General features: G+C 39.5%; 1 protein-coding gene across 3 annotated transcripts; it reads right to left on the bottom strand.

The window, feature by feature from the left end:
- Positions 1–1,162: 1,162 nt before the first annotated feature.
- Positions 1,163–15,667, bottom strand: HAVCR2 (hepatitis A virus cellular receptor 2). Of its 3 annotated transcripts, XM_047876435.1 has the most exons (7): positions 15,408–15,667; positions 13,809–14,147; positions 12,582–12,665; positions 8,563–8,603; positions 6,953–7,079; positions 3,575–3,611; positions 1,163–1,728 (listed from the first exon to the last, which is right to left on the bottom strand). In XM_047876435.1, exons 1-7 carry the CDS (start codon positions 15,463–15,465, stop codon positions 1,569–1,571), a joined length of 846 nt encoding a protein of 281 aa, XP_047732391.1. In that variant the 5' UTR covers positions 15,466–15,667; the 3' UTR covers positions 1,163–1,568. The 3 variants fall into 3 exon arrangements, with proteins under 3 accessions (XP_047732391.1, XP_047732399.1, XP_047732406.1); XM_047876443.1 differs by lacking the exon at positions 12,582–12,665; XM_047876450.1 differs by lacking the exon at positions 3,575–3,611 and having other exon boundaries at positions 1,566–1,728.
- Positions 15,668–22,643: the final 6,976 nt, after the last annotated feature.

Raw genomic sequence — 22,643 nt, 5'->3', positions numbered from 1 at the left:
AACAAAACTGCCAGAGACTCCTGGAAATAAACAGGCTGCTTACATCCTTGGTGACCAACATTCTCTGCATACAACATCACAGCGATTTAGTTATTACCTGGGGAGGGGTAGTTTTCAGGCAGCAACAGGTCCTTATCATTGATTCTTTATATACTGAGGAGGCTCAGCAGAAAGGGGGACACAGACAAGAGAGTAACAGACTTTCAAAGGCCCGAGCTAAGAAGCAAACACCACTTTGAACTAGAAAAGAACAGATTTGAGAGCTTAGGAGTGTCTGTGAGTTCTCCAAGAAGAGTTCTAAGTTCTGCAATGGAAAAGTCTTTCCAGAAGGCTGCCTTTCTGCTTATGTTTTTCGTTCCAAAGGCATTTAGTACATTTCTATTATGTGGGAGAGCCGTGCCAGGCACTGGGCAGGCAATGAGTAAGAGAAGACAAACTTAGTCGCCACCACCTTGGAAATGAAGTTTAGGGACCACAGCCTTTCCATCACAGGATTTGATGCCGATAAATATAGATTGCTGGAGCCCTGTGCTTTCTTTCCACCAGGAAACAGAATTTGTGTACAAGTCACTGCTTCTTCTTCTATGAAAAACATAGCTCTAGTTCTCTCCATGAATGGAGAAGTTGGTCAGAGATATTTCCTTTTGAGTGCACCCCAAGCAAAACTTGGCAACACACGGAGCACACTTCCTTTTTCTCTAGGAGCTCCTTCACACCACAGGACTTGCTAGGCAGTCTACTTAACTGGCAAAGGAGAGCTGTGCAGCAGCACTTACTGGGAAACAATCAATATTCAAAGAAGCATAAGTCTTGAGACTCAGAGAGAACCTTCGAGACCATCTACTCCTCCTCTAATAGCTTCTAAATTTTTTATGGGTCACAGAACTCTTTGAAACTCAGTGGCCCCTTTAGACTTTCTGTACCAAAAAGACATGCACATATCTTAACACATAATTTTCCCTATATTTTCAGTAGCTCTGTGGATACATCATGTGACTGAATTTCCTGGAATTCTTGGGACCACATATTAAGAATTCCTAGCCTAGGGGTGCGTGGGTAGCTCAGTCAGTTAAGCATCCAAATTTGGCTCAGGTCATGATCTCACAGTCTGTGGGCTTGAACACCTCATCGGGCTCTGTGCTGACAGCTCAGAGTCTGGAGCCTATTTCAGATCTTGTGTCTCGCAATCTCTCTGCCCCTCCCCCATTCGTCCTCTGTCTCTGTTTCTCTCTCTCAAAAGTGAATAAACATTAAAAAAAAAAAAAAAAACAATTCCTACTCTATATAAAAGCCCATTTGAACTCTAATGCCCCGATTAGCATGCTCTGAATTGGGTAGCCCCACTGGCTGAAATACAGAGGTGATGTTGTACCTAAATACAGTGTAGGACACAGTTCCATCCCTATGTGAGCTAATTATCTCCCTAAATGTAAAAACTCTGCTTGGTGGCCATGGACAGGGCCTCTAAAACCAATCAGCTGACACATTTCATAGTTTTCACAATGATACCATGCTCAAAAATGAAGTAGTGGGATCTGGCAGGGTTAAAGGGTTAGACCTCTGGGTCGTCAGGATAGTTGCTCGCTGCTGACATAGCAGTAGTATTCATATGGATCTTCCATTTCATATATGTTCTCCTCAATGATATAGATGTTTTCCTCCGAGTGCATTCCTTCTGCTACTGTATTTGCTAACCCTGAGGAAGCGACGTTGGCCAAAGTGACCAGGCTGTGGAAATAAATGTTACAATTGAGTTAAGCATTTCCTGGGCAGCACAGAATAGAGTTAAGATAAGAGGCTTTGCTGAAGAGACAACAACCAAATATAGTACATGATCCTTGATCAGGTCCTAACTAGGAAAAAAAAAAAAAAGCCATAAAATAGCAGTAAAACAATTTGTGGAACAGTTGAGGAAATTTGAATTCCTTTGAATTAATCTTAATTTTCCTAAGTATAAAAATGGCATCGTGTTGGAAGGAGGTACAGACTGAAGTGTTTAGGTGAAGGGGGAAGATGTCTGAAATGTCCTTACAAACAGTTCAGAAGAAACGTTCTCTGTAAATAGAGAAACAAACAAAGCAAGTAGGTCCAAATCTCAAACCATGAGTTTGGTTGAAGCGTTCTGTTGTTGTTGTACTATAACTTCAATTCTTCTGTGGACTTGAACAGTTTCAAAAAGAAAAAAAAAAGGAAATATTTTATGGATCCAATCAGACTTGAGTTTGAATTCTGTCTGTCACTTACCAGCCATATGACCTTGGATAAATTGAGTGGTTGGGTTTTTGTTTGTTTGTTTGTTTTCATTTACTCAGTCAAGAAATTTTTAGTGTGTTACACACTGTGCTACGAAGCAAGAAATGCAGCAGTAAACAATACACAAAAATCCCATGAAGGCTGCGTATTAGCAAACTTTGTGTCTCAGGGTCCTCATCTGTAAAATGGGAATAATGAACATTCTATTTTACAGGGCTGCTGTAAGGAGCATTTATTCATTCAATCATCAGATGTATAGGTGTCTACTAAGCATCACATACTGTATCAGGGGATATAGTTGTTAATGTGGCAACAACTTCCTAATGTTCTACAGAGCTTACCTTTATAAGTAGGGATGAACGTTAACCAACTAATTTCACCAAATAATGAATTAATGCTTGTAAATATCACCCATGGGTAATATCGCATTTCAAGTTTCAGTTCTAATAACAGATCCTGGCACAGATGATCAAAAGCCATTGATAATTAAATTGTTTTATTTGGCTTTATTTGGCTCTTTTTACTGCAGAGTATTTTGTCTTAATTGATACACTATCTATATTTACCTAAAATCACTCATGGTTTAGATATAATTCAAAGGGATGAGTCATTTTTTTTTCTTGAAATGTACTGCATTCTACCCATGTGCCAAATATCACTAAATTCTAGTACACGCTATATAAGCTTCATATATTTGGAACGGGGAGGTGTGCATGTGTGTATATGTACGCATATGTATACAGTCAAAAACAGATACCAAGACTGCAGTATAATAGACCAGTAGATCTCAACCCTGTTTGCATATTAGAATCACCTGGAAAACTTTCAGAAAAACACCTATACTTAGGTCTCATCCTCAAAGATGCTAATGTATTTGCTCTGGGGTTGGCAACAGTATGTTCAAGTGCCCTAGGTGATTCTAATAGGCAACCCTGGGCTGAGCTATAAAAGCCCTGAAAGTAGAGTCTGGGTTTCTTGCTCACTTTTGTAACCCAAAGCTCAACCCAGAGCCCGGATGTAGTTCAATCACTAGAAGGGTCAGTTCATTGAAAAAAAAAAAACAAAAAAAACAAGAACCATTAATATACAAATAAGCATTTCCTATCAATAGGGAGATGAATTCTATACCTTAACTTTAGTCAATGAAGCTAGAGAAATCAGTAAGTAAAACAGAGCAGTGTGTTTAATTGGCATTACATAAATCTAAGGTAAGAATGAAGTACAAGTTTAAATCCCAGGGCCAGGCTTCTAAGAGCAAAGCCATATTAGAATAGGGGCCTCCAAGATTCCCACCTTCCCCTACCCTACCCATTACTCTTACCTTGAATTCTGTAACTTCTCTTTGCTATAAGAATACCCTAGGTAAAATGTGGAAGAAAAGTCCATTAAAACTGCTCTCATAAAACAAATGAGTTAGGAAATAAAATGAACTCACTGAAGGCAAGGATTGTTTAAGAAAATCTGGTCTCCCCTTGGACTGAATTAAATCAAACTATGAATGTGTGTCTTGGATTGTTACATGGACTCTTCTAGAAAGCAATAAAGATACATTTTTCACATTCAGGAAATACATGGAGCATCTGGTAGGCACTGGGAATGCAAAGGTGAATTGTGAGCCCTGACTTCTGAAAGCTTGTGTTCTAGTGGGGGGGGGGGGGGCATTGAAAATAATAATTTCTAATTGTGGAACCAACAATGCACTGTAACAGATGACTGAGAAGGTGGTCAGGAAAAAACTCTCAGGAGGGGTAACCTTTAAGCTCAGTTCTGAAAATAAAGAAAATGAGTCAGCCAAGTGAACAGGCAGGGGAAGAATTCAGGCAAAGAGAATCCCTGGTAATGATGAGTATGGCTTCCTGAAACTGAAAATATGGTTGAAATAAGAAAATAGCCCAAGATAAGTTCTGAGAGGTAGGCTGGCTGGGGAGAGCTCCTATAAGACCTTTTAAGTCATAATCTAGATTTTGGATATTATTCTATAAAATAAGAATCTTACTCTTATTCCTATAAGAAATCATTGGAGGACAGAAATATGAGCTGACTGGGTTTTAAGAAGATCACTCTAACTCCTATGTGGGGAATAGATTAAAAGCAGGTATTTAAAAAATGAAGAAGTTAAGTAGAGATCATGATGCCTCACATCACAGTAAGGTGGTGATCAAAAGAGATTCAGAATAATGAATGTATTTTACATATATTTTGGATAAAATCTGAAGGAATTAAAATTGGATTTTATGTTAGGAGGAAACAGGATTCTAGGATGGCCTATGGCATTCTGGCTTAAACAACCAAATGGATGGTAGTGAAACGTTATAATGGGAAAGACCAGAGAGGCAGAGGCCGTGTTCTGGGAAGGTGGAATATAGACTCTAGACCTCCACTTGGGACATGTTAAATGTGGAAAGCATCTAAGTGGAGGTATCAACAGGACAAACACTCAGAGTTGGAGGGGGGAATTAAAGATGACATTTAAACCTATGGAAATAGACACCATCACCTAGAGGGTATAGAGAAAGGGAAAGGGCCAGTCCTGAGGAATAGGAATATCTAAAGGTCAAGCAGAAGAGGAAATAACAAAAATAACTGAAAATGGATGGCCAATGAAGTAGGAGAGTGGTGTTTTAGAAGCCAAGAGAAGGAATACTATCTAGAATGAGTGAGAGTCAATTTGATTAAATATTGCCGAAAGATTGACTACAATGAAGACAGTGTCTATTGGATTTAGCAAAATGGAGGTTGTCAGTGAGCTTGACTAAAACTATCTCCATGGTGCTTAAGGGATGGAAGCTAGATGATGGGCTGAAGAGTTCAGGGGGTACAAAGTAGGAAAAATTCATCTGAGAAATATGGCTGTGAAGGAAAACAGAAATGGGAGTAGCTAAAGAGGAATTTGTGAGTTAGAACATATTTTTATGCTGATGAGAATAGAATGAATAGAAAGGGAGAGGTAGATAATTCTAGAGAAAGGGGTAAAAGGAGAATTAAGTCTTAGCTAAGTCTAAGGAGATGGAACAGGTCTTTTATACTTCATCAGTTGAGTGAGAAATGAGAGGGGTTTGAGTGGTACTGAGGTATGCTCGCTCATCTCAGAGAGTGCCCTAGAAAGATACAGGATTGCTGGTTGTATTGCTAACCAATTTATGGCTTTGATGTCATGACTTAAAAACCTGTCACCTTGGTCATAAGATTTTGTCTAGCAACCTGTAGACCACAAATCAAACAGGACTTTCCTATCTGTCCTTCGAAGTAGCCATGTTTTTGGAGTAATACATATGTGTGTATAAAGTGTCAAACTTCTCCCATTCATTATCTTCACTTCAAGCCTCTTTGCACCAGCTGAAATGGCATGGCAGAACTTGAAAGGCTAGTGAGTACTAGCATTGCTCTTTTTCAACCTGTAGACTTTGCATTCATGTGATCAATTCACAAACTCCACTACTGCCTCTGTGCAAACCCAGGTAAGTGTGGCTGGGGTAGTTTCTTTCCGTGAACAATCCATTTACCGAGGATAGCAGAATAGCATAATGGTAAGGAATAAGAGAGTCCTGCTTTCAAATTCTGTATCTAATAACTGTGTGGCTCTGGCCAGCGTGTTCATTCTCTATCTGGTAAATTAGAATAATATTAGTATCTTTCTCATTAAGGTAATCATGAAGATTTAATGCCCATAAAGCACTCAGCAGCTTTAAGTCGCACAATTAGGGTGACCAATTCATCCTGGTTTTCCCTGGACTGTCCCAGTTTTAGCATTGGCAGGATCACATCCTAAGGCCCCTTCAGTCCTGGGAAAATCTGGGGTGGTTGGTCACCCTATATGCAGTCCATGTTTTAAGTATTAGTAGGAAGGGTTGCTAGAATGTACTAAGCCCTGGGGTATAAGGTCTTGGCCTCTGTCCTCAAAGAGAAGAGAATATATCACAAGTATAAAAGTGTGCAAAGCTTTTGGGGTGATGATGATGTTTGGGTCTTGATTATAGTGATGGTTTCCCATGCATAATCATCTACTGAAACTCATCAAGTTGAACGTACTTCAAATATGCATCTATTATATATTAATCATACTTCAAAAAGATTTTTTTTAATAAAAATAACTTAGAAAACAATGTGTGTGCTGAGTGCCATGATAGAGCAAAATACAAATGCTGCAATCCTGGCCATGACCCATTGGTAAAAGGACTTGCCACCCCTCTCTCTAAAGACCTGTGCCTGAGAAACAAATAAGATAGAAAAACGCACAGAAAGAAATTACTTTCTGTTGTCGCACTTCCTAATAAACTTAATTCATGAATTAAAGAAGTTTATTTTCTTAACGAAAGGTAAGAGAACAGGTGCTAGAATCAGTCTGCTTGAATTTCAATTCCAGCTTTGCCTCTTATGGATTTGGAAACCTTGGGAAAGAGGCTCACTTTCTAGTAGCTATAGTTTCCTGCACTATAAAACGGTGATAAATACTACCTACCACATGAGATGGTGACAATAAAATGTACGTAAAACGTTTAGCACCAGGCCTGCTATTACATGGTAAGGGATTGCATAAAAATTAGCTATTATTATTGTTAGGTTTGGAAGGACTACAGGGTACTCAGTTTAATCGCCTTCAGGTATAAATACAAACTTACATTTGTATCTAGGTTTGTGTTGGTTCCTATTTTAACAGTTCCTTATCAGAGGGAGAGAGTTGCAACATCAACCAACTTACATGTGAGAATTAAAGCAGCAATGATAAGAATGAGAGTCAGCCCAGCAGAGATCCCCACTCCAATGTAGATGCCTATTCTGGTGGTCACAGCAGAGTCTTGTAGTGCGTTAGCCAATGTGGGTATTTGCTATGGAAACACAAACAGAATTGCAGCAGATGGGCAGAAATCAGTTGTGTGCTCAGCTAGTCTCGTGACGTACGGCACCAGAGGAGTGCAGGGACCTTGAGACCGTGCATGATCTATCTCCTTCTAGACAAGCCTCAAACCACCCAAAGAACGGGATCAGCATAATCCTTAAACTTAGCAAGGGAATAAAATGTGCTGCTTCTACAATGTGGGCCGGGGGGGGGGGGGGACAAAGAACTCTTAATAAATGGACTCCCCTCCCCCACAAACATAAATAGGTTTTAGGGTGGAACCCTTTTCATCCAAGGTCCCCTGGTGTTCCAGGGAGTTTCAGAGTGGTTTAAACTTGGTGTCTTGCAGAGAAGCCCCCACCTTCACAGAAAAACTGATTCAAGGGCCAGGCCTTTGCAGCCAGACAGTCCTGGGTTCAAATCCCAGCTCTGCCATCATCTTGGAGAGTTCTTAGGAAAATGAAGTAACAAGAAATACGAAATGCCTAGCACAGGGCCTTGTATGCAGTAAATGCAATCAATGCTTACGTGGTGATAGGTATTGTGGCTATTTCTCTAGTTTTATTAATTTTATTTTTTAACTGAAAGCCATAACATTCTTCTGCTTTCAAAATTTTAGTCCATATTCTCCCTTTAAAAGCAACAATGATAAATAATTTTAAAACAAAGAAGTCAAAGAAATTAAATTTTCCACTTATTCAATCAACTTTTACTACAGGAGTGCTATATGCAAGGTACTGTGCATTAAATACTATGGATATACAGAGGTACTTAGAGTCAGTCTTTGGTCACAAAGAGGAGCAGGGACAAACACAAAGTGCTGAGCCTTGGTTGTGAACACACAAGTAGGGGACTTCGTCAAATGAATGCAGACTCCTGTATACATCCTCAAAGAATTTTTAAGTCACTACTATAAGCTTGATATCTAGGGGATTCCCTTTTGCTCTGAGAAAGTGGGGGACACTAAAATTGTGGTTACTTAAAATATTGATTTGTTTATACTTCGATATATACATTGTTGACTTCAAATACTCCTGAGTAGTGTCTTGTCAGACATAAATAAATTTACACAATCTTTCTCATCAGGGTTACCATGCAAGCGAGAAGAAATATATTCCAGGGATATGGAGGGTCTTTGAACCCTCCACAGCGGTTCGCAGTTGTGAAATATGAGAAGAGAAACAAGAAGCTAGTGGTTTTGTGTTTTTGTTTTCCAGCACTTACTATGTGCTAGGCACTTTACACTTACCCCCTCATTCTGTCCTTAGATGGCTAGAAGTGGCCCTCATCAACATGTTACAGCGGAGGGCTCTGAGGCTAATGGAGAGTGAGGCATGTTTTCTTCAAAGGCAAGGAGCAAACAAGAATGAAGACTAAAGCCAAACTTTCTTTCCTCTGAGTTGAATATGAGGTTAGCACACACGCACCCACGCACACATGCATGCACGCACACACATGTCCATGTCACTTACAGTTTGATTTTTATCATGGAGGGCTTCCAGTGTCCGTGTCTCTGCCATAAAGAGAAAAAAACAGCTGATAGAATAGTCAAGAACATTTTCTTTTATCTGAGTTTTAAAAACTCTTAAAGATGCCTAGAATCATATTTGAAATTAATCCTACTCTATATTCTTCACAATAAGTAATTGTGAGACCAACAAAATTTTCTAAACACTTACAAATCAACGATTTGATATGGATGACCATTTTTTTTTATCCAGATAATGAACCTGACTACTTATGTTCTATGAACTGGAGACCTCTGCCAGGAAAACCTCTGTCGAATATGTGGTTTGTTGTGTCCACAGCACCCCAAAGAGGGCAGCAAATTGCCAATAACATTGATAACACTCAACCAGGCATTATATTGTAATGAGACTTTGAAAGATAACAAAAGTTAATTTTCTTAAAAAAGTTTAACATTTACTCATTAAGAGGGAGATGGGGTATTTCATTGCCTAAAAATGAGAGTAATAATAACTATAGCTATAATTTACCATGAGCTGACATGGTGCTAAATTCTTTGAACGAAGTATCTCATTTAGCATTCAAAACAACTATCCTAAAGTAGAGACTATTAGCCCCATTTCGCAGATGAAGAAGCTGAGAATTAGGAAGTTAGGGGACTTACCCAGGGTCACAGAGATTAGTGAATAACAGAAATAGCCTTTCGATTTAGGTCTGCATGGCTTTAAACAAGACACTCTGAACGATGTCCCTTTCAACAACCTTTACTTTTGCATTGTCACTACCAAGTGGTCACATTGCCCAGGTGCCATCTCACCTTCTTTCCTTTTTACTCATTCATTTCTTTACCTGCTTATCCATTTGATGAACATGTACTACACCCCTTCTCTGTGCCAGGCCCAGGGTACAGAGCCGCGAACAGCATGGGCACAAGCCCTGACCTCACAGAGGCTGCTTTCTAAAAATCAATAGGGGCGCCTGGGTGGCGCAGTCGGTTAAGCGTCCGACTTCAGCCAGGTCACGATCTCGCGGTCCGTGAGTTCGAGCCCCGCGTCAGGCTCTGGGCTGATGGCTCGGAGCCTGGAGCCTGTTTCCGATTCTGTGTCTCCCTCTCTCTCTCTGCCTCTCCCCCGTTCATGCTCTGTCTCTCTCTGTCCCAAAAATAAAATAAACGTTGAAAAAAAAATTAAAAAAAAAAATAAATAAAAAAAAATAAAAAAATAAAAATCAATAGATGGCTAGCTTTGGGAAAATTAAGGATGCCTACTCATTTATCTGGCTGAGTCAGAGGTTCTGAAACTTCTTAAATGTCATGGCCACTTTCTGGAAGCCTAAAAATCTAAATCCTTTAAGGCAGGCCTCCTGCTTTAACAATGATTTTTTTTTTTTAATTTCTTTTTTTAACATTTTGTTTTATTTTTTGAGAGACAAAGAGAGACAGGACATGAACAGGGGAGGGGCAGAGAGAGACAGGGAGACACAGAATCCAAAGCAGGCTCCAAGCTCTGAGCTGTCAGCACAGAGCCTGATGCAAGACTCGAGCCTGAGCCGAAGTCAGATGGTTAACCAACTGAGCCACCCAGGCATCCCAACACACCATGATTTTAATATTAATATTTTACTATTCTCAGCCGAAAATTATTTTTAAAAAAGAGGAAGTAAAAGATTATCTTCCACTTACCTTTGCATTTATTACCCAAAAAGGAATTTAAAGCATAAAAACCACATTGGTGGAACTACTAAGTAAACATGAATCTTAACCACACACAAGATTTTCTAATGTAAATCCAGTTTCTGCTTCCCTGTAATTATTTTTCTTGGCCTAAATGATAAGACTGACTTCTCTTTTTTTTTAAATTTCGATTTACAGTGAAAATGACCCAACAGCACTCCATTTTATAGATTACCACAGATTATTTTCACATAGATAGCCATCAACCAAGTGAGTGGGACAGTTGGAAAAAGTTGCTTTGATTTTCCCAGAGAACCCGAGACTTGGCTGGAGTGGAGGTAGCAACAGGGTGGCACGTGAGAGTCTTAAAAGTTTATGAATTTGTAGTTACCATCTAGTACATATTATATGCCAGACATGGTGCTTAGTACTTTATTTGCCCAACAGCTTTTAATCTTCACCACAATAAGTAGGTACTATTATTTTTCCATTCTTCAGATGAAAAACCTGATTCTCAGAGAGGTACTTTGCCTAAGATCACACAACTATTCATGGACAAACCTGAGATGTAGGCCAAGTCTATCTCCAGAGCTGAGGATTCACCGTGACCCTGTTCTGCATCCTTCAGGTGGAAGAGACATTACATTGTTTTGTGTCCAAGATAGGTTCCATGATTCTTGAATTCTTACTTGTTAAGGTTCCATTCCACTTTTATAGCAAACATATTAAATGTACCCACATTCCACACTAAAGAGATTGTAGGTACTGTGCCTATATTCCCAATGCAAGAAATGCCCCCATCTTTGTTGCCCTAAAGGGAAGGAACTAACAAGTAAAAACTAAAGAGAAAAAGACTTGTTTAGGATATAGACAACTCTGAGGAAATATACTGCCTCGTGAAGAAGGTATGTGGGTATACAGTGAATGTGCGCTTGGTGGTGATGTTATAAACAGCATTGGTAGCACAGGATGGGAATGTGGGCATACAATAAATACCTGGTATGACTTGCTTAGGCCACAATGAGGGCTACCATCTGTTCCCGCCATATTTAATTTCCTCACTAATTGCATAAGAGATATTATCTACCAATCACTAAACAACTACCAAAGATTAAACCACTAGAGAGCTAAGGTTACTACTTACAATAATAACCAGTATTTGGGTGCTTTCTGTGGGTCAGGTACTACACTGAGCACTTTACAACCATTGTCACACTCAATCTTTAGAACAATCTTACGCAGTAGATTACCCTCGACATAGAGGTAAGGAAATTGAGCCTCACAAAGTTTGAGCAATTTTACCTTGAGCTCACAAAGCTAGCGGGAAGAGCTGATATTAGAACCTATTCTACCTACCTATTGCTGATGTGCTTAACCACAATCGCATTCTGCCTCCAGATCTTATTGGTAACATTAAGGACAATAACCAACGTGTACTGAGTACATAGTATGATCAAATACTGGGCTAAGCACTTGAGACACCCTTTCTTAGTTAAATTTCATAAGGTGGGATTTAGGAGATTTATGAGATTAAGATATGGGACTTACCTGTTATTACCCTCATCTTACTGAATGGAAGACTAAGCTCCAGAGAGTATAAGAGAGACCAGGACTTTGACAGGAGACATTTAAGATTAATCTCCCTGCTCAATGTGACCTGAGGTCTGCTCTTTTGATCCTATCTTCTCTTCCAGAGCAGCATGGAAAAGTCCTTGTTGAATTACTTAAAGAATATAGCTGCTCCTTCTGAGGTTGAAATTGAGGGAAGATGATGGGCTTCATTCCAGTAAGAAGAGATCCTTGAAATCACCTAATCCAACCCCAAACATGGACTGGGATGAATTCATAACAAAACATCCCCATTCTGGGAGTCAATTGGAAAATAATGGCAATGTAATGAGTTTTTCATTAGAATAAATGTATTTAATTTAAAAACATGTCTTTTATTATTGCAATAATGGATAATAATGCAATTTTTTCCTTATTTGGCAAAATACATATATTACCAAAATTCTTTTTTTAGGGGGAGGGAGTGGGAATTTTACTAGGTTACAAAATCCAAAGATTCTGAACCCTCTCCTTGAACAGAACAGGAAGGCGAGGTCCAGGGAAGTGAAAGGCTTCAGCCCAGGTCACAGGGCTACTTGTGACTAATTCCAAATCCTAGCTCAGAACTCCTTTTTCCCAACACAGGTTTGTCCCCACCACCCCTCTCACCACACACAATATCTCAGGTGCACAGGAACATTCACACCTCCACTCAAACCCATTTCTCATCTCTTTCCCATATTCAAAATCCTCCGAACTCAGAAAATGCCAGAAGGCTTCCTCCTACACCACTTGTATAATTACCTGAGCCATATCCCTTGGTGGTGAGCATCCTTGGAAAGGCTGTACCGAAGTCTCTGTGTGTAGGCCGAGCAGGGGTGACCTTGGCTAATGTCAGAAACCAATATAAGGATGAGACTTCTCTGAGAGCAGAGAGCTTGTTTCGGGGAATCGAAGGGGCAGCAGAAAAAAATATGAAACACAACAAATGAAGAAAGGTACATGCCCAACTGCCAAACCTACCAGGACGTGTTCACTGAGAGTGTATGAGACTCTTCACATGTTGGGCAGAGGTCTGTTATGGCCATCGTCATCACAGTCTAATTGTTAATAATAGAACTAATAGGGGCGCCTGGGTGGCGCAGTCGGTTAAGCGTCCGACTTCAGCCAGGTCACGATCTCGCGGTCTGTGAGTTCGAGCCCCGCGTCGGGCTCTGGGCTGATGGCTCGGAGCCTGGAGCCTGTTTCCGATTCTGTGTCTCCCTCTCTCTCTGCCCCTCCCCCGTTCATGCTCTGTCTCTCTCTGTCCCAAAATAAATAAAAAACGTTGAAAAAAAATTAAAAAAAAAATAATAGAACTAATAGCCACACAAATGGCCATGCTAATGCTGTTTATAAAACACTTCATAAAATCCTTCCAATGGCCTGTGTGGTAGGAATTGCCATGTTTTATAGAACAGGAGGCCACAGAGCTTAAATAACTTGCCCAAGATTACACAGCTAGTAAGAGGCAAAGTTGGATTTAAACTGAGCTTCATCAGCCACAGACTATATGCTGTATAAATCTTAAAATGTACAAACACATGTACCCCGCCACTACCCACCCCACACATACACAGTCCAGTGGTTCTCAATCCTGGCTGCACAGGGAGGAGAATCATCTAAGGTAGACTTTGTAAAATCCCAGAACTAGGGCTCTACCTCCGGAAATGCCGATTTCTCTGGTTTGTGGGTGGGGACCAAGAAGATGTAAGTGTTAAAAAGCTTTCCAGGTGATCTAATGAGCAATCAGGTTCTTAACCACTGATCTAGGCCTTTCCTCCCATTCTACAGATCCTGTCCCTGAGTTTGAAAATAGAGGAAGGGAATTAAATGTGGCTGGGCATTGTCGGTGGAGCCTGTTAAACTTTAGGTCTTAGGGACCCACTCCCAGGGCTATAATTGGGGAGATCAGAAGTGAGACCAATCAGTATATTTAATTACCTGCAGGTGAGTTTTATGCATAAAGAAGACATGCAAAGGTCCACTCACCTGGTTTGATGACCAACTCCAGGTTTGATTTTTTATCATTCATTAGGCCTGGGAATTGAATCCGGCAGCAATAGGTCCCACTGTCAGCTAGAGTCACATTCTCTATAGTCAAGGACACATCTCCTTTGTGGAAATTCCTCTTTAGCTGATATCTGTTGGATGTCTGATATTTCAAGTTCCTTCCATCTGTGCTGAGCACCATACTATGACATTCAAACATAGGACAGGATCCCTTGCCCCAGCAGACAGGCACAAGATTCTCAGGAGTGGCTGGAGAGTAGGTGCAGGGCAGAACAGCATTCTGACCCACTTCAACTATGTATTCCCCTTCCAAAGACCCTGAAGAAAGAAGTAAAGAGAGCAAGATCCAGGCAATGAGTGAGGCTGGTCCATTCCAAGAAAACTGCAAGAAATGCCATACAGAATAAAAAGGAAACCAGTCCTCCTGTCCTGTTTGGAAGATGATCCATTATGACAATGATTGTCGGACTTGAGGAGCATCAGAATCACCAGAAAGCCTTGTTAAAACACAGATGGCTGGGCTCAACCGCTAGAGTTCCTACTTCGATAGGTCTGGGGTGGGGTATAAAAATTTGAATTTCTAACAGGTTTCCAGTTGTTGACAGAGCTGGTTGGAAATTCACTTTGAGAACCAATGCCCTAAGAGACAATTGTGGTCTAGCCCTTTGAACATCAGAGGGCTGGGCAGATAGATAGTCAGAAAATGAGTCATTGTTAACTAGTAAAACAGCTCACCCATCTGCTCATCGATGAAAGGCAGTTAACATAAAGCTCTCTCTTTTTTTAAGCACCCAGCACATAATGAATAAAAACTATTGGCTAAATAAGAAGCTTGCATATTTGAAACCACCCACAGGCTATTTTGAGGTTTGAAATGAATTGTCTTTAAGTATATATATATTAATAAATATATATAGTGAAACATTTAAACAGTATAAAAAGGCATATGAGAGCTCCTGGGTGGCTCCGTCAGTTAAGCGTCAGACTTTGGCTCAGGTCTTGATCACACAGTCCGTGAATTCAAGCCCTGCAATCAGGCTCTGTGCTGACAGCTCAGAGCCTCGAGACTGCTTCAGATTGTGTCCTCCTCTCTCTCTGCCCCTTCCCCACTCATGTTCTCTCTCTCTCTCTCTCTCTCTCTCTCTCTCAAATAAATAAACATTAAAAAAATTTTTTTAAAGATATATGAAAAGTATACTCCCTCTCCCTGCTCCTTCCCATTTTCTGGTTCCCCTTCCCAGAGTCTATACATTAAGGACCATTCATGTATTCCCACATGGAAGTCTAATATACATGTTATTCCCTACAACACACATCCACAAATGGAAGTCTAATATACATGTTATTCTGTTCTTTGCTTTATTCAATTAACGTTTCAACTTAGAGACATTTCATATCACTATGTTTGGTCAGCTTCACTGTTTGCATCATGGAGATATCACAAACTGATTTACCTACTCCCTCACTAGTGGGCATTTATTTAGGCTGTCCCAAACTTGCTACTACAAACATTACAATGACCGTCTTTGTATCTTTATCTCACGCTATCCAGGTGTCACAGCCCGTGCCCAGACTTACTTGTGAGTAGTGGCAGCAGCAGCAGCAGGACAAAGTCAAAGGAAAGTTGTGAAACCATGGATTCTGAAGAAGAAACGTCCAGTAATAGCTCTGTTTAGTTTTGATTCTCCAGTGGAACTGGGTACCTCTTGCAATTGTATCTCCTCCACAATCACAGGAGCAATGGCTGCTCTCCCCGACTGCTGGACCAACACACCAGGGCACTGACTACCAATCTTTCCTCTGTTAATGCTGTTAAGTCCACAGTTACATCAAAGGAAACTCCAGTTGTCTGTCGTGCTACACCACACACATCCTGTAAGGGCTCTGATATTTATCCTGTTAGTATCAACGAAGAGGAAGCAATACTCAAGGAAGAAAAATGTCTCTCAGCCAGTCAAGAAAACTCCCTTAGCAAGTGGAGAGAGCCCTCTCATATCTCCAATGAAATAATACTCTGTTTGGAATGGATGGCGTGTGGGTCTAGCTGGTTACCAGGGAACACAAGGCAGGAACATATCATCCATGCATTCATTCAGTCAGATCAGTCAGTTGGTTGGTCATGTGATCAATATTAATGGACTAGGAGCTGGAGAATACCACAATGAATGGCATGTCTCTTATTCTCAAATTTATGGGCCCTTTCCACCCCCGGAACTTAATTCTTAGCCTTGTCCAAACACAAACTGGGCTGTGCTATATAACCTTGTTGGATCTCAGTTTCCTCATTTATAAAATGTATAAAATGAGGAAATTGTGCTAGGTGACATATGCATGGCTCCCTGCTGTAATATTCTGACTTTGACCTGAACTTTCAAACCCTTCCACTTAGGAAAGATATTTCCTTTCTGCAGTGTTTCTCCCCCACTGCAGTGGGAATCAAGGGGACCTCAATATTCTATTACATCTTATGTAATAGAATCAGATGGGATGTCTCCTCCCTCCCAGCCCTGGGGCTCTAGACGTAAATTCTCAGAAAGGGTTGAGTTTCAGCCACACTGTCCATCACTGAGGTAACATCTCAGACCCCTGGGATAGTGACAGCCCTCAGTCCCAGCCCTGGGATAGTGACATTTCTCTAGCAACCTTAAGAGCCAATAATTCTTTAAAAAAAAAATTTAATGTTTATTTATTCTTGAGAAAGACAGAGTGTGAGCAGGGGAAGAGCAGAGAGAGAGGGAGACATAGAATCCGAAGCAGCCTCCAGGCTTCGAGTCGTCAGCAGAGTCCAACACGGGGCCTGAATGCACAAGCTGTGAGATCATGACCTGAGCCGAAGTCAGACACTCAACCGACTGAGCCAAAGCCAATGATTCTTTATCAGAGTAAGGTCACAGACTGAATAGTTTCTGAAAACCCTGTGGACTTCCTGTCTTTTCTTGCTGAACTTCCTTGTCACTCATCTTTATGCCACTAAATGCATTCAGGATAAATATCCAACTTGTTCAATGCATGTACTTTCCATAGGATCAGAGGTAGCAGTTACTCAAGAGATCACAGTAAATTTCTTCATTTTATGGGTAGGGAAACTGAGACCTAAAAAGGTTGATTTGCCCAAAGGCATGTGATTAGTAATTTCAAATGAGAACTGAGTCCCCAAGCTCCAGATTTTTTCCACTATAAACCATTTTATGAACTTCATATCTGTCCTTAATATGTCTACCTACATAACTAATAAAAACCAGCAAATGTCCATATTGAAGGGTAAGGTAGAATGGATTAAACATGGGGTCAGATGATATGTTTACTGCATGGCCCCAATCAACACTCTTAAAAGTGTCAGCCCTCAGATTTTGTATTCTGTTTTTCCTTTTTTTCTGTGTTTTGTTTTTTATTGTTATTACTCTGTTTTATGTCCTTATCTAGAGTTACTACTGGAACCAGTTTCATAAAATATTAATAACTTATTAATTCATCGAAGTCTAGACAGTGAATGTGCACTTGAGGGTGATGTTATAAACAGCATTGGTAGCACAGGATGGGAATGTGGGCATACAATAAATATCTGGTATGACTTGCTTAGGCCACAATGAGGGCTACCATCTGTTCCCGCCATATTTAATTTCCTCACTAATTGCATAAGAGATATTATCTACCAATCACTAAACAACTACCAAAGATTAAACCACTAGAGAGCTAAAGTTACTACTTACAATAACCAGTATTTGGGTGCTTTCTGTGGGTCAGGTACTACACTGAGCACTTTACAACCATTGTCACACTCAATCTTTAGAACAATCTTACACAGTAGATTACTCTCTACATAGAGGTAAGGAAATTGAGCCTCACAAAGTTTGAGCAATTTTACCTTGAGCTCACAAAGCTAGCGGGAAGAGCTGATATTGGAACCTATTCTACCTACCTATTGCTGATGTGCTTAACCACAATCACATTCTGCAATGCGAACCTAGAAATCTACTCCAATCCCCTTCTTTTTTTTTTTTTTTCCTGTGTACAGGGAAATGTTTCTGAGCATTTTCATGTTTATTTAACTTTTCTTTCTTGTTTCTTAAAATCAAACTGTTTAGATAATTCATCCAAATGGCTAAAATTTGAAGCAGTATCAAAGCTTTATGAAGAAGCCTTGTTCCCATCCTCCAAGTCTACCAATTTCCCCCACCGCCCTGTAGGTTTCCATTCTCCTAAGTCTCTTGTGTATATACCCCCAATGCAGACACAAGAAAATAAAATATTTATTGTTTTTCCTTCCTTTCTTAGACAAATTGTATACCCATGTTATAACTTGCATTTTCTATTTACTGTTTTATATACATTTTTTTTTACATACACAAAAGCAGACAGGAAACTATGAGTTCCCAATACACAGATTTAAAATTACCAACTTCTGTTTTAAAACAAATCCCAGATCTCATATCACTTCACCCTTACAGATTTTAATGTGTATTTAAAGTGGACTTTTTGCTGCATAACTATAATACCATTATCACACATGACACCAAATTAATAATGATGTCTTAGCACCTAAGTCTCCAGTTCATAATCAAATTCCCCTGGTTATCTCAAAAATACCCTTTTACAATACATTTATTTACATCAAGACCCAAACAAGGTCCCTATGTCGCATTTGGTTGTCATATGAATTAAGTATCTTAATCTGGGACAGTTTCCCTCCATCCCCCTGCCACTCACTGGTTGTAAAATCAGTTGTTCCGCAGAATATGCCACATTCTGGGTTTGCCTGCTTCCTTGTGGTGTCATTGAAATTATTCCTCTTTTCTGTGTATTTCCTGTAAACGAAACTTAGCTCTAGAGGTTTGACTCTTTGAAGAGTGCTTCGCTGCTGGTGCTCTGTGCTTCAGATCCGACAACTGTCTGCTTGCTCTACCTGTAGAGGTGCTAACATTTATCAGCTTGCATCTATCTTTTTAAACTTAACTTTCTAGACAAATACCATATGATTTCATTCATTGTGGAATTTAAGAAAAAAAACAGATGAATATACAGGAGGGGGGAAATGAAAAAAGAAAAGAGGGAAACAAACCATAAGAGATTCTTTTATTGTTGTTGTTTGTGTTAATTTTTTAATATAATTTATTGTCAAGTTAGCTAACATATAGTGTATACACTGTGCTCTTGGTTTCAGGGGTAGATTCCCATGATTCATCACTTCCATACAACACCCAGTACTCATCCTAACAAGTGCCCTCCTCAATGCCCATCACCTATTTTCCCCTCTCTCCCATGCCCTTATCAACCCTCAGTTTGTTCTTTGTATTTAAGAGTCATTTATGGGTTTGCCTCCCTCTCTGTTTGAAACTTTTTTTTTCTCCTTCCCTTCCCCCATGGTCTTCTGTTAAGTTTCTCAAGTTCCACATATGAGTGAAAACATATGATATCTATCTTTCTCCGACTGACTTATTTCACTTAGCATAATACCCTCCAGTTCCGTCCACATTGTTGTAAATGGCAGGATTTCATTCTTTCACATTGCCAAGTAGTATTCCATTGTATATATAAACCACATCTTCTTTATCCATTCATCAGTTGATAGACATTTGGACTTTTTCCATGATTTGGCTATTGTTTAAAGTGCTGCTATAAACATTGGGGTACAAGTGCCTGTGAATCAGCACTTACGTATCGTTTGGATAAATTCCTAGTAGTATTGTTGCTGGGTCGTAATTTTATTTTTCATTTTTTGAGGAACCTCCACACTGTTTTCCAGAATGGCTGCACCAGTTTCCATTCCCACCAACAGTGCAAGAGGGTTCCTGTTTCTCCACAGCCTTGCCAACATCTATTTTTTCCTGGGTTGTTCATTTTAGCTATGCTGATGGTGTGAGGTGGTATCTCAATGTGGTTTTGATTTGTATTTCCCTGATTATGAGTGATGTTGAGTATCTTTTCATGTGTCTGTTGGCCATCTGGATGTCTTCTTTGGGAAAGTGTCTATTCATTTCTTTTGCCCATTTCTTCACTGGATTATTTGTTTTTCATGTTGTTGCATTTGGTAAGTTCTTTATGGATTTTGCATACTAACCCTTTATCCGATATGTCCTTGCAAATGTCTTCTCCCATTCTGTCGGTTGCCTTTTAGTTTTATTATTTCCTTTACAGTGCAGAAGCTTTTTATCTTGATGAGGTCCCAATAGTTCATTTTTGCTTTTATTTCCCTTGCCTTCAGACATGTCGAGTAAAAAGTTGCTGTGGCTGAGATCAAATAGGTTGTTGCCTATTTTCTCTCTAGGATTTCGATGGTTTCCTGTCTCACATTTAGGTCTTTTATCCATTTTGAGTTTATTTTTTTGTATGGTGTAAGAAAGTAGTCCAGTTTCATTCTTCTGCCTGTTGCTGTCCAGTTCTCCCACCATGCTGATGTCTCCTGCTTTGGTTTTCTTATTCAATGTTATTTTGGCTATTCAGGGTCTTTTGTGGTTCCATATAAATTTTAGGATTGTTTGTTCTAACTTTGAGAAGAATTCTGGTGCAATTTTGATTGGGATTGCATTGAGTGTGTACATTGCTTTGGGTAGTATTGACATCTTAACAATATTTGTTCTTCCAATACATGAGCTTTTCTTCCATATCTTTGTGTCTTCTTCAATTTCTTTTGTAAGTTTTCTATAGTTTTCAGCATACAGATCTTTTACATCTTTGGTTAGGTTTATTCCTAGGTATTTTCTGGTTCTTGGTTCAATTGTAAACGGGATCGATTTCTTGATTTCTCTTTCTGTTGCTTCATTATTTGTGTATAGAAATGCAACCAATTTCTGTACACTGATTTTGTATCCTGAGACCTTGTTGAATTCAAGCATCAGGTCTAGCAGCTTTTTGGTTGAGTCTTTCGGGTTTTCCAAGTAGAGTATCATGACATCTGCAAAAAGTGAAAATTTGACTCTTCTTTGCCAATTTGGATGCCTTTTATTTCATTTTGTTGTCTGATTGCTGAGGCTAGGACTTCCAACAACTTGTTAAACAACAGTGGTGAGAGTGAACATCCCTGTCGTGTTCCCGATCTCAGGGGGAAAGCTCTCAGTTTTTCCACATTGAGGATGATATTAGCTGTGGGCTTTTCACATATGGCTTTTACGATTTTTAGGTATGTTCCTTCTATCCCAACTTTCTTGAGGGTTTTTATTAAGAAAGGATGCTGTATTTTGTCAAATACTTTTTCTGCATCTATTTACAGGATTATATGGTTCTTATCCTTTCTTCTATTAATGTGATGTATCACATTGATTGACTTGTGAGTATTGAACCATCCCTGCAGCCCAGGAATGAATCCCACTTGATCATGGTGAATAATACTTTTAATATACTGTTGAGTTCAATTTGCTTGTATCTTGTTAAGAATTTTTGCATCCACGTTCATCAGTGATACTGGCCTGTAATTCTCCGTTTTAGTGGGGTGTCTGTCTGATTTGGGAATCAAGGTAATGCTGACTTCATAGAATGAGTACAGAAGCTTTCCTTCCATTTCTATTTTTTTGAACAGGTTGACAAGGATAGGTTTTAAGTATGCTTTAAATGTCTGGTAGAACTCCCCTGGGAAGCCATCTGGCCCAGGACTTTTATTTGTTGGGAGATTTTTGATAACTGATTGAATTTCTTTGCTGGTTATGGGTCTGTTCAAATTTTCTATTTCTTCCCATTTGAGTTTTGGTAGTGTGTGGGTATCTAGGAATTTGTCCATTTCATCCAGGTTGTACAGTTTGTTGACAAATAATTTTTCATGGTATTCTCTAATAATTGTTTGTATTTCTCTGGTGTTGGTTGTGATCTCTCCTCTACCATTTGTGATTTTATCTATTTGGTTTCTCTCATTTCTCTTTTTGAGAAGTCTGGCTAGTGGTTTATCAATTTTGTTCATTTTTTTCAAAAAACCGGCTCTTAGATTCATTGATCTGTGCTACTGGTTTTTTGGATTCTATATTGTTTATTTCTTCTCTAATCTTTATTATTTCTCTTCTTCTGCTAGCTTTGGGGTTTCTTTGTTGTTCTGCTTCTAGTTCCTGTAGGTGTGTGGTTAGGTTTTGTATTTGGGATTTTTCTTGTTTCTTGAGATAGGCCTGGATTTCAATGTATTTTCCCCTTAGGACTGCCTTTGCTGCATCCCAAAGGGTTTGGACTTTCGTGTTTTCATTTTCATTTGCTTCCACATACTTTTTAATTTCTTCTTTAATTGCCTGGTTGACCCATTCATTCTTTAGTAGGATAGTCTTTAACCTCCATGCACTTGAAGGCTTTCCAAATTTTTTCTTGTGGTTGATTTCAAGCTTAATAGTGTTGTGATCTGAAAATATGCATGGTGTGATCTCACTTCCTTTATATTTATTGAGGGCTGTTTTGTGACCCAGCATGTGATCTATCTTGGAGAATGTTCAATCTGCACCTGAGAAGAATGTATATTCTGTTGCTTTGGGGTGAAAAGTTCTGAATATATCTGTCAAGTCCATCTTGTCCAGTGTATCATTCAAGGTCATTGTTTCTTCATTGATTTTCTGACTAGATGATCTGTCCATTGTTGTAAGTGGAGTATTAAAGTCCCCTGCAATGACCATATTCTTACCAATAAGATTGCTTACATTTGTGATTAATTGATTTATATATTTGGGTTCTCTCAAGTTTGGGGCAGAAACATTTATAATTGTTATCTCTTCTTTTTAAAAAAAATTTAATGTTTATTTATTTTTGACAGAGAGAGAGAGAGAGAGACAGAGCATGAGCGGGGGAGGGGAAGAAAGAGAGGGAGACACAGAATCCGAAGCAGGCTCCAGGCTCTGAGCTGTCAGCACA

Source organism: Prionailurus viverrinus, chromosome A1 (genome assembly GCF_022837055.1).
Source record: "Prionailurus viverrinus isolate Anna chromosome A1, UM_Priviv_1.0, whole genome shotgun sequence".
Taxonomy (NCBI): Eukaryota; Metazoa; Chordata; class Mammalia; order Carnivora; family Felidae; genus Prionailurus; species Prionailurus viverrinus.
Note: the sequence above shows the minus strand (reverse complement) of the source record. Positions and strands in the feature narration are given on the sequence as shown.